At 39.6% G+C, this 16,819-nt stretch overlaps 1 protein-coding gene across 1 annotated transcript in view; it reads right to left on the minus strand.

Moving 5' to 3' along the window:
* Positions 1 to 16,819, minus strand: part of MTTP (microsomal triglyceride transfer protein) — a 28,342-nt gene that overhangs the window by 8,220 nt on the left and 3,303 nt on the right. Inside the window, exons 2-14 of the mRNA XM_051789726.1 lie at positions 14,803 to 14,990; positions 14,080 to 14,223; positions 11,971 to 12,078; positions 11,106 to 11,222; positions 9,802 to 9,941; positions 8,810 to 8,960; positions 5,340 to 5,497; positions 4,302 to 4,470; positions 3,616 to 3,723; positions 2,405 to 2,617; positions 1,200 to 1,411; positions 449 to 546; positions 226 to 347 (exon numbers count right to left, since the gene is read on the minus strand). Of these exons, the coding sequence (XP_051645686.1) occupies positions 226 to 347; positions 449 to 546; positions 1,200 to 1,411; positions 2,405 to 2,617; positions 3,616 to 3,723; positions 4,302 to 4,470; positions 5,340 to 5,497; positions 8,810 to 8,960; positions 9,802 to 9,941; positions 11,106 to 11,222; positions 11,971 to 12,078; positions 14,080 to 14,223; positions 14,803 to 14,990 (1,928 nt within the window). The remainder of the gene's footprint in view (positions 1 to 225; positions 348 to 448; positions 547 to 1,199; positions 1,412 to 2,404; positions 2,618 to 3,615; positions 3,724 to 4,301; positions 4,471 to 5,339; positions 5,498 to 8,809; positions 8,961 to 9,801; positions 9,942 to 11,105; positions 11,223 to 11,970; positions 12,079 to 14,079; positions 14,224 to 14,802; positions 14,991 to 16,819) is intronic.

Below are 16,819 nucleotides of genomic sequence, written 5' to 3' on the forward strand. Positions count from 1 at the left end.
ACATCAAATAAACAGCATAGGCTTTAAACAGACACAGAATTTGATCCAGAACGAAACACCTGTCTTTTTGTTCAGGGCAAACACTTTGGGGTTTTTCCCATTGTTGGCTTGCTCTCTGCCCAGTGCAGCAAACCTTATGGTCTTAGGCATTAGCTGAACTGATTTAGAAGCTGTAAGAAAAGGACCACATACTGGCTTAGTTTTTGTATACAGTGTGGCAGTTACCTGGCTGGCATGAAGTTCAGCGTTTCTATCAAAAATATGGATGTTCATGTTACTTCTCCTTAAAATGCCAGAGCCTGAATAGAGGATGTCAAGGCTGTATGTGGATGATATATCAGGACCACCTTAATTAAAAAAGAAAGAAGGTACCTGTGACTAAACTAGTGGATGAATCAAATGTTTGGGAATACAAACAGGGTCAAAAGGCAATTTCATGGTTACATACGTGTAATATAGCCAGAGTAGGCAGAGGAAGAGCCCATCTTGGAGAAGCGGTCATAGTTATGAGTACGCATGTCCTTCAGAACTTTTCGAACTGTTTTGCTGTAGGACAAACAATCAAAACAATCAGAACAAACAGAACAATCAGAACAAACAATCAAAACCACTGAGATACAAAAATTTTACAGTACCAAATATATTATTTTTCTGTAGAAACATCAAATTTCAGAGAGGGTGAATTTCCCAGTATGAAAGAGGGTCTTCAAAACCATTACCTTTTCCTATTAAAAATCTGCCCTAACCCAGAGTCTCTTTTCCAATTTCAGGTACTCCCTGCAGTCATAGGAAGAAAGGCAAGCAAAGTTCTTGCTTGAAAATTAATGATTTTGAAAAAAAAGAGAGATTTTTATTATTTTCCTTCTCATGCTGAGATGTTTAAAATTTTTTTTAAAGTTCATTGGTTCTTAAAATATAAAAACAAGTGACCCACTGAGAGAGTTAAGACCAACAGATGACATTTTTCACAGTAATGCAAGCTAGATGCCTAATTCTTATTTGTACCTGTGAAAATGTGAGTATTAAAAGAATGCCAATTAAATTTATTCTGAATTAACAATACCTAAAACTGATATGAAAATCAGGCATCCTTTTATACTTTCCTCAAATTTTAGTAATTCATTAGAATCTGTGTGTTCTTAGGGTCTCTGCAAAGAAATAAGGAAGGGCTGTGTTTACTTATACTGAACTTAATGTACCTTGAAGGCATTTCAAAGTGAATTATGTCTTGGATCATGGAGAGCATGTACTTGTTCATTTCCATAGGCAGTTCACCAATGGAGAGCAGGATGTTTTTCACTTCCATGTAGGATGGGTTACTGTTTAAGATGATAGCAGCTGCAGTGGTTCGCACCGTCTTTTCATGGACTTTGCGATTCTGGTGGTATATCCTGTTCATTGTTTCCTTCACCTGGTCAGGAAACACATTATTCACTCAATGCTCATGCAGATGACTGGGCAAAGCACAGGTTGGAATCTCGTTTATAATATCAGCTTAAGTTAGCTTAAGTTAGCTCCATAGCTAAGGCTAATACATAAGGATATATTTTCAGCACCCTGTTTTTCATGGTCCTTTTGGAATGTACGAGACATGTATAGCTCAGTGACCACAAGGACAAGTGGGACATCTGTTATGTTCTCTCAAGCCACAGACCAAATACAGCCTTCCACACTGGTTTTCACAGTGGGGCTGTAAATAAGCAGCAGGACTAAGATCAAATTAATGTGGCAGTGGTAAGATCAAGAGAGATTTCCTTGACAGTTAAGGAAATACTTTTAAAAAATAAAGAATCTTGTGGTTTAATTTTATAGATAGCGCCTGTGATGGCTTCATGTCCCTGAGAAGATTGTGACACATCTTTTTTACAGGTAAATCCACGGAAAGCCATGTAGCCTCATTGACAGAATGCCCTCCAGCATGTTAATTGCAGAACAGCACCCTGACAACCTTGGTTCTGGTGGCCAGCAGTAGGTATGAAATGAGATGCAGGGTAAAGCAGCAGAGGCAGGACCTTATATTCTGCTATTTTGTATGTCTTCTCTTACTCTTGGAGGCTGCAGGGTAAGATGCAGCTATTTTATCCTTGTCTTACTTTGTGTATTCTTCCTGGCTTTGTGAAAGCACAAGAAAGAACAGGGGTTGCACAGGTGTCCAAGTGTTCCATCTTGGGAAGGGAGCCCAGTTTTCCCTGCAAACTGCATGCCATCTTTGACAGCCCCCACCTTTGTGGGACTCTGGAGCCAAAGGCTGAGTAGCACATGTCCACAAGACCATCCCTGCCCTTCAGCATGTTGACTGCACCACACAGCTTGGTGTCATCAGCAAACTTACTGAGATTGCACTCAATCCCACTGTTTAATACAGTCTCTTGCACTTCTTTCCTTGGGCAGGATATTTTCTTACCTCTTTGGTGAGAAAAGAAGGATCATATCTCTGCAAGGCAGTGGCAGCAAGACTGCTAATGTGCCCTTCTTCTGACTCAGCGTACTTCAGGAGCAGTGGAATTGCTTCGGGAAGGAGTGCATTCTTCAGTGCCAGCAGGTACATCCTCACATTGTCATCTTTCTTAGCCTTCTCCAATCTATTTAGAATCAGCCTTTTGGCCTCCACAACAAACTAAAGAAAATCAACAGCACATTTAAATGGTGATCATAAACCTATTTCTTTCCCTCTGCAGAAGTATGAGGGGCAGGGCTGGGTTCTAGCATGTTTTTGTTTGAAAGTATCATTGCACAGGGTTACCAGAGGTATCATTTGTAAACTCTATGTTGATGGCTTCCTTCAAGCATAACCAAAGTGACTGTACATACAGTGATACCTGGTCCTGTAGTCCAGGTAAACCTGGTAGTTTTATCACTTGCTAGCTGCTCCTGCCCCGATTCAGGGGCTTCACAGGTCTTCCTTGTGGGGCCAGCATCTCCCCACAAAAAAAGACAAGGGAAGCGTTCTTTAGTGCCTCAAAATATGTTATAAGAGTGCTTGGCAGTTAACAAGGGAAATTAAGAGGTATTCCTAGGGCCTGTTCAGGTGCTCTGTGTCATTTTGGCAGTGTGCTGCAGTCCTCAATAGCACAGATCCAGCAGGCAGCAATGCCTTATCTGATCATCTTCATCCTCTAACATCAACATCTATTCAGTCCATGCTCAAGGGTCTTCCTCCTGGGTTGTTCTATGCATGTTTGGTATACAGTTGAGTATTTGAATCAATGAATTTTCTTCACAGAGGTGAAATTAGTTAAGGTGATTGCAAACATTAAATAGACCTTGAGTTTGCCAGTGTTTCTCTGATGACATGCAAAGCTTTTGGACAAGGGAGCACAAGGACTGCTTCTACTGACAGACTAGGCAGTGAGAAAAAAGTTCTGTCAGACAAAGGACAACTAGAGAAATCAAAAGAAATGGGAAGAGACCAGATTAAAGCCTAAATCTGACAAAGTAGATGTCATTATTTAAAAAAGTATTCCTCTCTCTATCAAACATAGGACTTTATGAGCTTATTTTAAAGTGGGAGAATATGATTCCCATGTCTCTCATGCTCTCCCAGTAATGTCAGCAGGGATCATTCATGTGTGTTGCAGACCAGAATTTAGCCAGCAGTGCACAGCAGATACTCACTGGGAGCTTGCAGCCTCCTCTGTCACACAGCTTCCTGATGAGTGCTCCCATGACAATGACCAGAGTTTCTCTTATTTCTTCATTTGCGATATCACCCTTGAACTTATCCTGTTATGCAAAAGCAATGCTGTTAGTCTCTTGGTCTAAATATGATGAACCACAGTCTGTAGTGTGTTGAATACACTCCCTCATTTCCTGCAAGCATTAGTGCAGTGCAAAGGCAGTGGTTACCACAATGGCCTGGGCTCAGGCTTAGCAGAGCACAGCTCTATCACTACATAGAATAACTGACTGCCATTTTCCCCTTGTGTTACATTCAGTGTCTCAAATAGTATATTCATTTTGGAGCTATGTTAAAAAAAAAAAAGAAGAGAGTATTTAAATGGTCACAGGACTGTGATAAGGCAACAATCAAACAATGCTCAAATTGTTTTCCAAACATTCAGTATTATGTTTCTTTTCCAAGTAGTAGATATTGATAACATTTTACAAAATTTCATCCTGGACCTACAAATGTTTGTTGTTTGCAGGCTCTTATGTTACTGGCACGCTTAAAGGAAACCCTGGAAGGCATAAGGAAAGGAAAAGTGGAAAAAGCAACAGTCATTTCTACTTCCCTTTCCCTTTGACTGGGATGAAGCTTAAGAATATTAACTCTGTTGTATTTATTTTGTCCCTTGACTTACAGTTAAAGATTTCAGGAGCGTTTCACTGGGGTGAGAAGCGAATCCACAGGCATACAGGAATCGTTCCTGCAGGACAGAAGTGCTTGCGTCCTTAAAGTCAAGAAATTCCAGCATGGCCTCCAGTGATTCTGGTGTCTGAGCAGAGGTTACGGCATCCACGACCTGTGGACTATAAAAAAGTGGAAATTAAATGAACTTATCATTGTAACCAGCTAGACAATACCAAAAAGGCTTTTCTGCATACTGAAAGAAAGAACATAATGTACTGAAAGATCTCTTCATTGCAAGTAAAAGAATCTTTTACTCTTGTTGGAAAAAAATGTGTCCCTCAATTGCTTCATGAACTCCAGAAATTAATCATATCCATGGGTAATATTTGAATTTATGCAAATAGGGGACCAAAGTAAGTATTAAAAAACTAAACTATCCCGAAGGTATTAAAGTTTACAGGACAAAGTTGTAAATGTAGAAAAGTGGTTTAGTACTGCACGCCCAATGGCATGTAAAGAAAAGGCTTCTATGCTACCTGAGTTACTCTCAAGTTATCTCTACTGCTAACAACTGCTACGATTTGTTTGAAAGAGCCTGACCATATGACTCAGAAATCCTTTTCAACTCTCAAGTCTTGGTGCACATACTGTATACAATCAAACTCTAATATTAGGACAATATCCAGGCATGAACCTTTCCCTTTTTGCTCTATTTCTGATTGAAGGAAACAAATGGGCAAGTCAAGAACAAGTTATAGAATGTTTCAGGACAAGCAGGTGGGATAAGAACCTTTGGCTAAACTACAAACCATGTTAGCCTTGCACTGTAGATATGATCCTGTTGGCTGAACGGTGTGCTGAAAATATATTATACTACAAGAATAAACACAGCTGCTTTAAAAAAAATCCTCTTCCTGTAGTCAGTACTGACCACTGGGTTTGCATTGCTAGGACATCACCAGTAGAACTCAATCCCTTTGCATGTAATTTGCCCTTCTGCAGTTTCAAGTAACTTAAACCTTTTGAAAGCTCGTTCATGATAACTTACAGAAGTTCTTTATTTTCACTTCTAACAACTTGCAGTATCTCCTCTTTCGTGGCTTTTCTGATGCTCTTAATGAAGGACAAAAAGCTTTTTGCAGCTTCAGCTTTGGAAAGTTTTTCAGGATGCATATGTTCTCTGATGCTCTTCCAGTGTTCAGAAAGCTGCAAACCAATTCACATTATGTCAAATCTCTCAGATTATAGCTTCAATTCTCAAAATCAGACTTAGAAAATGCAAGTATGTGGGCCACCTATTGCTCCAATTAGCTGAAATCCAATAGACTGATGATCTTTTAGCTAAGTATTACTTAATTTATGATATCCCAGAACAAATATCTTTGAAACATTCCTATAGTTGTCTCTTTTCTAACACTTCAGTATTTCCCTGCAATCTATTTTGGAACAAAACAAGTTTATTTATATGGTAAATGGAATAAAGTGAATTCTCTTCTCTTGGAAATTTACTGTGCTTTCTGGTGAATCTGCTGTTTTCTCTCTGTTCCCATTTTCTCCTAAGTAATTATTTTTTAAGTGGGAGGTGCAAAATCCCCAATTCACAAATTAATCATATTTTCTAAGGAGATGGTAATTTTTAAGTGGTTAGTGTAGGGCAGGAGTAAATGTTCAATAAGTAATTCCCATTTTTCATTCATAAACCTGCATACAGATGGATTTATAGATATAGTACAAAATGACAGGTAATATGGTATTAGAACAGGTATTGGCTTCTTGATACATTGCTGCTGTATTTATTCCCACATCACGTTTTACCCGAATGAGCCAACATGGTACCAAAGCACCCATATCTGTCCTTCCAGAGATACACTCCCACAAGAAACTGGTGCTGGTATTTTGACCTTTCCTCTCACACTTGCCTTCGCCTCTGTTATCTCAAATTATTGAGAACATTCCTTGGTGAAAACTCAGCTGTTCTTTGCAGCAGTGTTTACTGCCGTTTTCCCGAGTGGGAAATAATGCTAGCACCCATTTGAACTTTACTAAAATACTTCCCTTCTTTGTGGATTTTGTATTGGGCAATAGCACTTGAACCTGCTGGCAATTAGAAGTATCATTCATCAGTACAGAGTGCAACTTCTATCGACTGTAACAAACAATAATTAGGCAACAATGATTGAGACATCGGATATTTCCTGAGAATTAATGACCAGCTGGGAGGAACTCATGTTCTGAGGCACAGATGGGTCTTTTAGCCTCAAGTGGTGATTAGTGCTTAGCACCAAGGTCAGTGTTGCTATTATAAGCTGAAATTGAGTAATCATATGGGGCACTTTCTATTCCCCCTGTTGAAATTGCACCATAGTCCAGCAAAAATCTCTAACCTCATTAATCTCATATTTTCTCCTGTGCAGAGCCCAGTGGTGTGGACTGCTCTTAGCCAGTTTAGCCCACACCCTGGAGAAGAGCAAGGTGGGAGATGAAAGCTGGAGCAATCTCAAGCAAAAGAGAGTGGAGACCAAGTCTTCCTCTTTGTAGGGTGCTCTAACCATTCAACTGCTGCAGTCACCATGGCATTAAAAACATCGTTCAATATTGGCTTTTGCAGGGGCTCTCATTCTCCTGATGTGAATGTCAGGCAGTTTGGATTGAATAACCCAAAGAGTCAGGCACAAGATGCACGCACTTCCACACGGCAACTTAGCAAGCTTAGTCAAGCTTCCCTAACAGGAAGATCAGACCAGAAGTCTTGTGGGCACCCTAGGAAAACTCCAGCCAAACCAAGAGGTTCTAAACTGAAGAGCTGGTTTTGAATGTCAGTGCCTGACAGCTGTTTACCAACCCACAAAGGCTGGCTGCACGAGACAGAACAAATCCACCTCAGTTTCAAAAGGGGCAAGAATCTATTCTTGTAGGAACCATGAGCATAAAAAAGTGTAAGATGCATGAGCTCTTCTGCAAAGAACATGCTTTCTGGTGTCTAAACACAGAAATCTAGGCCTGAATTTAAATGTAAACAACTGCCATAACCTCAGAGAAGCTAGTGCTGACATCTATGAAATGAGGATAGTAGTGGTTATTATACCAAATTCATAAAGGTAGAGAGACCTGTTATGATTTATAAAGGGCTTTGAAAATGAAAACTCCAAGGCACAGCATGTCAGCAGGGCATTAATGTATACTATGATATATAAGTACCATATGTTATGTTGCTGCTTTGGATACAGTGTTCTGTTTATAGACCACATCTTTTCATAGCAGTTACTGAAAAATACAGTGAGAAAGCAGGAGTTCATTCTCATCGTGCCACTAAGTTTATAATGACTTGGCTCAGTCCCCAGGCAGTGCACTGGAATTATACCCCGTGTTTGTTATCTTGGTCTGGAAATTTTAACTGTTATGACAAACTCAGTTGCAAGTGACAAATTGGTCAACACAAACCCCGATGGGCAGAATCAGGGAAAAAACACCTGTCCCTGCTCTGTTTAAGATCCCTTGATGTTCCCTGTTCAGAACTGCTCCAGCACACAAGCAGCATCATTTCTATATCACTTCCCCAAACATATTTTTTTCGTCTCCTTTGTGGTTCAACAAGTACTAAACAAGATAAGTTATTATAGTGTAATGCTGCTTCCAAATAATAAGCACAAATTCCAATATAGGAAAGTATTTGTGCTCATAAGGAGTATCTTTAGAGAATTAAAATTATGTGTGCTGCGTAGAAGCTGTATTTTGTTTTTAAAAAACAAGAGATAAATGATCTTTACATTAATGTTCACATTCACTGCTAAATTTATTCCACAATGGCAATAGCTGGAATACTGTTTGCTAACAGTCACTGTAGTAACTTACATTAGTTTATGATGCACTTACAGTACCCAGTAGTCTTCAAATATCTTAAATACAAAAAAACAAGGACATTTTTTTCCCAGAGAAAAATGAGAACAGTATTGGACTTCCCAAGAATACCAGAGCCCCATTTTATACTGATAAAATACCTATAGAGTCTTTTAAGTAAAAGAATTCCTCAGGGTCAGGCAATAAGAAGAAGCTTAATATACTGTCAACAAATGTTTAGCCTGCCTAAGGAATGGCTAATGAACTTTAATTTTTAGGAACAGTTCAGTTCCTCCATGGTAGAATTATTTATAAACACCAGCCAACCATCTTAAAAGTCATTTCCCACTCCATTACCCAGAGGAAGTAAGCCTCTGCCAACTTATGGTCGGCAAAAGTGAGTTAAAACCAAAAGGTTGTTGTATTTTCTAGTGGTCTTGAGAAGTATTGCACTCAATCTTTGAAGGAGAGCAAAAACATTGGTACTTTCAGTGGTAAATCTTAAAACACTCTTGTGGAGTGGAGCACTCAATTGCATCACTTCTGTACTCCCCACTCCAGGGAGTGTTTTATATCGCTGCGTTACACCTCTCCTAGTGGGCTGCTTGGAAAGAAACTTCTTCTCGCACTTGTTCTGCTCAGCCAACCGACCTGACGTCCAATGAACCCGTGTTTACTTACTGAAGGACACTTCTTGCATTCGGATTTCACTGGCTCCGCTTCTAGTGGGACGGCAACATAGCTGGAGTCCAAGGTCTTGATCACACCAGCGACTTGCTTCCCAGCGATCAGCCCAGGGCCAGCCTGCACTGACTTCAGTTCCAGTCTCTGCCTGTGTATCCATACAGTGAACCATTAGAGCTCAACAGGTAGTGCAGAAATGCAGAAATCACAGCAAGAAAAAACAAAAAAAACCCCTCCACAGGCAAAAAATATAGAACACAGGCTTATTGAAGTCTTCTTTTAAAATGTTCAGAACATGGCTAGCCTATGGGTTTTTTAAGGTAACAGAAATATCTTATACCAGCAGAATTACCACTAGAGTTATGTGGAATAAAATACTGAAATAAGGGACTCTCTAAAGCATGGATTTATTGCTCCTGATAAACAACATTCAGTAACCATATGCATTCTGAAATGTTTCATATATTTATTCTTACGAGGATCTGGAAAGTGAGATTTTGAATGTTCTTTTTTTTTTTTCTTTTAATATCTAATACTACTGAGATGCCCAAATCGTTTATCTTGCATGAGTATCTCCAGACTTGCAGTGCTTTGGAGTCTGGAGTCTAACACTGATCTAGTTTCACTGGTATTTCCTTTCTATGCAGTAGATTTTGTTTTCTATACTTTCACATACTAGAAATGGAGATCCATCAGAAGTATTTCTTAAGAAATGAGAAGGCACAGGAACAGAATACCTATAGCACTAATGGGGAGCTTAAAATGTTTTGGATAATTCCATTGTTTTCAGATAATTTTTTATGAATGCCATTATTTATTATTTGTAGCATGATTAATCAAAGTTGGACTAGGCACCATATGGATACAAAAGACACCTAACTCCTTACCTGGAGAGTTTACAGCCTTAGATCTCGATTCTATAAGACATACACCTATAACCTGACTTGAACCACTAGTCCTGTCAATGACAGTCAAATTGCCCAACTTACTTTGAAACTATTTTGGCACCTGTTTTTCGTCGGAAATTCAGAAGGAAAACATAATTTTCTTCTGCCTTAATGGATTTTATGAAACTGTCTTCCAGCACATAGATTGTGGCAGATGTGACTTTTTTACTGACATCTAAAATCTGAAAATAACAAAAAAATAGAACAGAAAGAGGGCTATTCAATAAACAACAAAATAGGAAAAAAGCTCAGAGTTCCAAATCAGGGCAAGACTTGTAATGAAATAGGGTCATATGAGGAAGGTGCATGTGGGCTGACATCTCAAGCTAAGCCTATAAACCAGGTTCTCAAGAAGACTCTCTGCAATAAGAAGCCATGCACTTCTGCACCATGTGTTTCAAATTCAGTACATACTACGGGGAAAAAACAGAGGGAGCATGGGAGGAAGTTATGGAGCAGGTGGCAATTGAGAAAATGCCCAGTACTACATTTAATTTAAAATACTCTTTAAATAAGATGAGAAGCGTTTCCAGAGAAATGTCTTGTAAACGAGATTGTCATGTTCACACTCAGGAAGCAAAGTCAGATACCTGGCTTGACCTGTTTCGTAAACAAGATGAAGTCTTTGCGGTAAGTGTGAAAATCGGGAATTCAGTCATAGGGTTAAGGCCAATTATTAAGAGAGTGTGTGGTGCTTTTGTACTTCTCTGAGCTGCAAAAAGTCAGTTTCTGATGTGGAGAATCCCATTGTCTTCAGCGTGTGCCCTTAGTAGTAACTACTTAGAAAGACCTTTACTAGTAGTGGAGGACCATTAGGGCCGTAGTAGGGCTTCAGTTATCTCTGAGGCACATCTCCTGTATTACACCTATGCATTAGGGAAGCTTGACCAGGCTCCATTCAGGAATCACCATCTTGCCTGGAATCTACAGCAGGTGTGGAAAAGGTTACTGTTATCACTATGACTGTGTCTGTATCTAGGATTTTCCTTCAAAAAAAAAAAAGAAGTCTCACATCATTTAAAACTTCAGTACAGCCAGGACAAAAGTGCTGTAAATCTGTATAGAAATTAAAATATGTTATAATGAGATTAAAAAACTATGCAAATTAGTATGCTGTATTCAATGCCAGCTGAGTCAAGGTGGTTTATACAAGAGGAGAATCCATTCCCTGTTCTCCCCAGAGAAACTACATATGAAGCTCAGGTTAGTAAAACTACATGTAGAAAATTTACATGTAGACTTTGCTTTCTCTAACGCAAGAAGGATTTTTGAGAAGTTGACTAATAGCTGCTGGAAATATATTTTAAATAGGAAGAATAGATTTTATTTTGTTAAAGAAATCATACCGGGTTGTGGCTGGTAAATCCTTGCTTTGTTATTTCACAGGAGTCCAGGTCTTTTATTTTAGTCACTTGATCTTGCCGCACATGATAAGTAGTATTACATTTCCCAGAAACATCCACCTTGAAAAAAAGAGTTATATTGGCACAGTTTCTTGAATTTTAATTTGGGACCCCAGAGCACCTTCCAAAGATGAAGCATTTTCTCCACTGCTGGAATTCTGTACCTGAGATGCTGCACTCTTTGGGTTAATATACCAGTTTTAAGGATATCCGTGTTTCTAACTATCTCCTTTGGATTGGCAGGGGTACTATTCAATAGATGGCTGAGAAGAAAAGTAACAATGTTTGTTTAAAAAAAAAATGTAGGAAGCACTTGGCAGCTTACACTATACTCAGAAATTTGAGTTAAATTCCAGTTTTGCTTAAGTGGACAGTTGTAGAAATTTAACAATGGAACACAACTGAAATGGATGCAGGTAAACCACTGCAAATTTTGTGTGGATACTCTGATTTAAAGTGGCCTCATCCACTGAATTAAATTTAGTAATCAACCAACTTTAAACATCAGTATAATCTCTTTTATAGTGATGTGGTTTAAGTTGGTTTATTACCAAATTCAGCTAAATCTAAATCGATAAAGGCATTTTAAATCAAATGGATTTCACCACTTCTTTACATTACTTGCAGCAACTTGACTTGTGTCACCAATGTCCCCAACCTCAAACGTGATCAAAAGGCAGATTTCTGTCACAGTTCACTCCTTCTGAAGTGAACTTCTTCAGCAGGAGCCACAGGTCTGCCTTCCACAGCAGATCAGACTCTGCCTGTTTCTCTGATGATAATCATCTTGCCTGATACAGCACCATACCTCACGGGTAGAACCAGAGTGCAGCTGTAGCTGGAAAAGGCTAGCCAGACCTCTCTTGATGTTTTGAGTAAAAGCAGGTTCATTTTGATACGAGTAAAAGGTTTTGACCTGTAGGAATAAAAAAAAAAGTATATAAAAAAGCATTCAAAAGAGTATAACAAATCTAGTTAAATGAGAAAGGAATAGTGAGGATCTGCTCTAGGTCTATCTTTACTTTTTTCTGATTAGGAAGCTGAATTGGGATCTATTTCCCTTATTTAAGCAAACTACAGGGGCGGCAGGGCCTGATAAGAACAGTATAAGCATGTTTTGGTCTTCAGCTAAACCTAACTACAGTTTCAGTGGAGCATCTTTCCTCCTGTAAGTAGAATTTAGAAGGGAAATGGGACGTTGCACATAATTTCACAAGCAACTAATTTTTCTACACAATCTTCAGACAATCTCTCCCCATAGGGGCATAATACCTCTTGCACTTTAATCACAGGTTACAAAAACCCAGAATGAATCATAGATAAATCACAGATAGAATGACTTAAACTACGTGTCAAATGTATCAGAACCTTTGCACTTCATGGGTCAACTGTTGTGCTTGAGCCTCTCCTCTGGTAACAAGACTTTGCACTTCCACTTTGCATTCAAGGTGCGTTAAAAGTGCACTTTTCTTCAGGAACTGTAAGTACAATCAGTGTGTTATCTCGGGGCAATCCTGGAAAGCGAAATCACTGTGCCAGGGGTGAAAGTATGACACCACAAAGAAATTATAAAAGGAGCCTACTACCTGAGAAAAAGCCCAAGTTTTTAATACTACATCTCAGCCTGAGCATGTGAAAGTGCATAATGTATTAGGAGCAGACACATTCTGACTGTACTCTTCTGATACCTCTGTTCTCATTTAGGGATGTGTACAGTTCAAAGCCAGTGCCACCCTGTTTCTTTTTATGTTGTGTAAAACTGATGACAAGGCTGAGTCTGAAAGTTACTGAGCAGGTCTGATAGCAGCTGCAATTCAGCAGGCTGAGCTGGCGGCCAGGGTATGTGCTCAGTGCCTATTTAAAGCAGGAGGTAAAGATCCTGCTGGGATAGAGTGTCACAGCCCTCACTCTACTCTGCAGAAGAGAAAAGGGAGTGTGACCTTCAACCTTCCTCCTTTCTCACAGCCCCTCTGCCCATGCCCCCACTGCTGAGCATTGCTCGAGCTGCAGAGGGGAGAGGGGGGCTCTTGGCCTAATGCAACAAGCAACTGGAGGGAGGACCATGGACAGGAGGCAGGAGCAGCCGTGGCTCAAGCCTTGCCACTCCCTGGTCAGAACAGTAAGCTGAGTGCAAGGGGACACATGAGCAGCTCTGCAGGAAAAAAGAGGGTGAGACAGATGTACTTGGATCCCCTTCTCAGCAGAACTGTGACTCTCAAAGCTGCAAATGGACATTGGTGCTCCTGCCATGGGACAGCGCTTTGGTGCTCTCTCAAGGCAGGTTATAAAACCCAGGCACATGCTGATACACCCACTCCTTGACCCTTCTCTTCTGATTTTTGGAGAGAGTTTCCCAGTGGGGGAAAAACATGTAAGCCTGTAGGTCTTTCAGCATCAAGCTCATTAACTTAAGACCATTGAAACTGCAGGTGAGACAGAAGTATAAATAAGCAATATAGAGACCTGGAAAAAGCAATCATGCTAAAATATTTGATAAGGGTTTAAAGTGATTAACACTGTTCCTCACAGACTTGGTATAACATCCGTCATGACAAACTGTATCTCCTTTACTGCCTTCAGACCTTGGACACAGTCCTGGCTTCACTGAAGTCAATAGCACAAATCTTACACAGCAGCAGTGCATAAATCCACGTGTACCTATATATTTGTGGCCAATCTGCTCTATACTTTCACACTGTCTGGTGTTCTCAATGCACAATAGGCTTGGGCTAGAAGGTCCCCTTGTACAGGTAAGTTACAGTCTCTTCTAAACTATTGTATTCCATATAGAAAGACAGAACATGATGGCTTATTAAAAACACTGATATGATAGTGAATTGGTAAATTCTCCAAGTCCCTATGAAAAGATTTGTCTCGGGTTTCCTGAGCGATTGAATTTTAAAATAAAGGGTCTTACTTTTCCACGGACTAGCTCAAGCACTATGGGCCTCTGTAAAGCTTCCAGATATTCTTTCCCGAGGATCTTCTCTGCGCTTTTTCCTTTGAAGATGTTTTTAGCAGCTGGACGTTCATTCACATTTTCAACCTGAACATCTTTTATCTAGTAAAGTAAAAGCAGAGAAAATTCAGGTAGAGAGCAGTCTAGCATTGGCCTGGGATAGGCTGGATAGACTAAGTCACATAATAAATATTTTTTATTTCTTCATTTCTGGTTCTGATCATTATTCCTCCATGTCTATGTCTATGTCTATGTTTACAAAAGAAACCAGTTTTCTCCACTGGGGAAATAAGTGGCAGAAAAACTCACCATAAAGCTAAGTACCAAACCCAATTTGTATTTAGCAAATGTCATGATTTGTAGCTAGAACTGAGAACTTCAGACAACCTGTCGCCCCTTGGGTATGTGCTTGTACACCAGTTGTTTGAAGCTATAGAAGCTGTATGAAGTAATTTCAAAATATAGGAGATACTCTGAAGTTCTGGTTTATGATGTTAGGTACATACTTGTGATATCTCACTCTATAGGAATCAGTTTATCAAAGAAGCTGGGTTTAGTTGATCAGACTAGAGAAAAGATTTAGCTTATGTCCTGAAAGTGAGTTCCCTGATGCTACATTAGCAGCTAGATCAATGCAGGTAAGATTGTGCATGTTTTAAGTTGTCTGATGGCATTAATTACCATAACTTTGATCAACTGGTCATCATCATTGTCAGGATTTCTCCATAAGAGGTTGACATCCACATCAGAAGAAATCCGATATCCTGCACTTTTTTGCAGTGATGCTTTCACGCGATCAACATACACTTCAGCTGAGTAAGCAAACTTATATAGCTTGTCATTATTTAGGCTTGGTCCAGTAGTGTGCCCTGTTTGGAAAGCAAAAACAGTGTTTTGAATTGACTAAATCACATAATCTATCATTTTCTCTAAAAAACATCTATAGAAAAATTAAAAATTTAATTACCAACAAGAGATATATGGGACTGATCCCACTACCCTTGATTACAGAGGCTGTCCCACTGGAGCAGCTGGGGGGGCTTTGTGATTAAGTTGACATTGATTTTACATATTTAACACAAGAATGGTCACAAAATCCTTTGTTCTAGCTCTACACTTATATAAATAAAAGACCGCCATATTCTTTTCTTTGGATATGTTAGCAGCACAAATTATTCCAAAATTATTTTCAACTCAAAATACTGTAATTAATCATGGAATTTGTGTGCTTAGTAATGTGAAATGTGCTGATGAAATTTGTTGAAGCCAACAGAAATTGTTCTCTGGATCTCTTGCACATTTGTGAATCTTTCCATTTAGAGTCTGGCCCAAGGGTGACGTGACTGTAATGAAAACATTAAGAACATATTTTTTAGATTAAATAATTAAGCTCTTGTTCTTTAAACTAAATAATTGTCACCATAGCCGTGTCTCCGCTGTTAACTGATGTATTTTAAGGGATATAAAAGCCAATTTCTAGTATAAATGCAACATGCATGCCCAATTTATGGTGCCATTTCCATCTGCATTAATAACTCTGGTGGACTTTCCCTATGGATTCAGTTGCACTCTTGTTTGTGTAAACTGAATCTGTACTATATAAATTACTTTTATTTTTCTTTTATAAAACTACTTAATACCACACCCTTTCCTATCTTCTCCTTCTCTTCTGTCATGTATGGCCAGGTAGGGAATGTGTGGCAGCAGAGTCTCAACTCTCTACCCAGCCTCAGGAATCCAATTGTGCCCCTAAAATCTGTGATCAAGGAAAATAAATCTCTTTCTGAATACCCTTCAAACATTTTGTTGCACAGGTTATACATAATATCCCTTTTCATTGCTTTCAAGGGCTTTCCTCTTCTGGTATGGATCACTACAAAGTTCTCATCTGCACAAGAAACACTGATGAAGGGAAGGGAAGGGAAGGGAAGGGAAGGGAAGGGAAGGGAAGGGAAGGGAAGGGAAGGGAAGGGAAGGGAAGGGAAGGGAAGGGAAGGGAAGGGAAGGGAAGGGAAGGGAAGGGAAGGGAAGGGAAGGGAAGGGAAGGGAAGGGAAGGGAAGGGAAGGGAAGGGAAGGGAAGGGAAGGGAAGGGAAGGGAAGGGAAGGGAAGGGAAGGGAAGGGAAGGGAAGGGAAAAGCTTACACAAAGGGCTCTTAAGATTCATACAGCAAATACAAATTCAGTGACCTCAGGTGCTATCTGTAAGCAGCCCCGCCCAAGCCTCTCAGACCCAAATACTGCACCACTGAATCCACTGGGAATTTCTTCATGGAGTTCAGCGAGTACAGAGGAGAGACAAAAAGTTCACAACACAGTTAATCTAAGCAAAACAAAGTGCTGTCCTCAGGGACGTGCATCTCAGTCTTAAAACAAGTGCGGGGGGGGGGGGGAAGAAGAAAAATCTATCAAAACATCTCAGACAAATTCTTAAGTATGCTGTAATGCAATCAGTGTGTTCAAAGTCCCTTGCAGAGAATCACCAGGCTATCTTGATTTGTGTTATGTCCCTCTGTTTTATGTGACTCACCTGAATAAATGTCAAATCACAGTACTGGCAAAAAGGAAAAACAGTCTTGTTTCACTCATATTTTAAATCCCAATTTAGGTGCACAGCATAGTTCCATCATGGCTAGATGGATATATTCTGCAGTCCTCAAACAGTCCAAAACCCCCATTTTGTTAAGATTTTTCTTACTT

Source organism: Manacus candei, unplaced genomic scaffold (assembly GCF_025592945.1).
Source record: "Manacus candei isolate 608988 ecotype Guabito, Panama unplaced genomic scaffold, ASM2559294v1 h1tg000028l, whole genome shotgun sequence".
In the NCBI taxonomy this organism is placed as follows: domain Eukaryota; kingdom Metazoa; phylum Chordata; class Aves; order Passeriformes; family Pipridae; genus Manacus; species Manacus candei.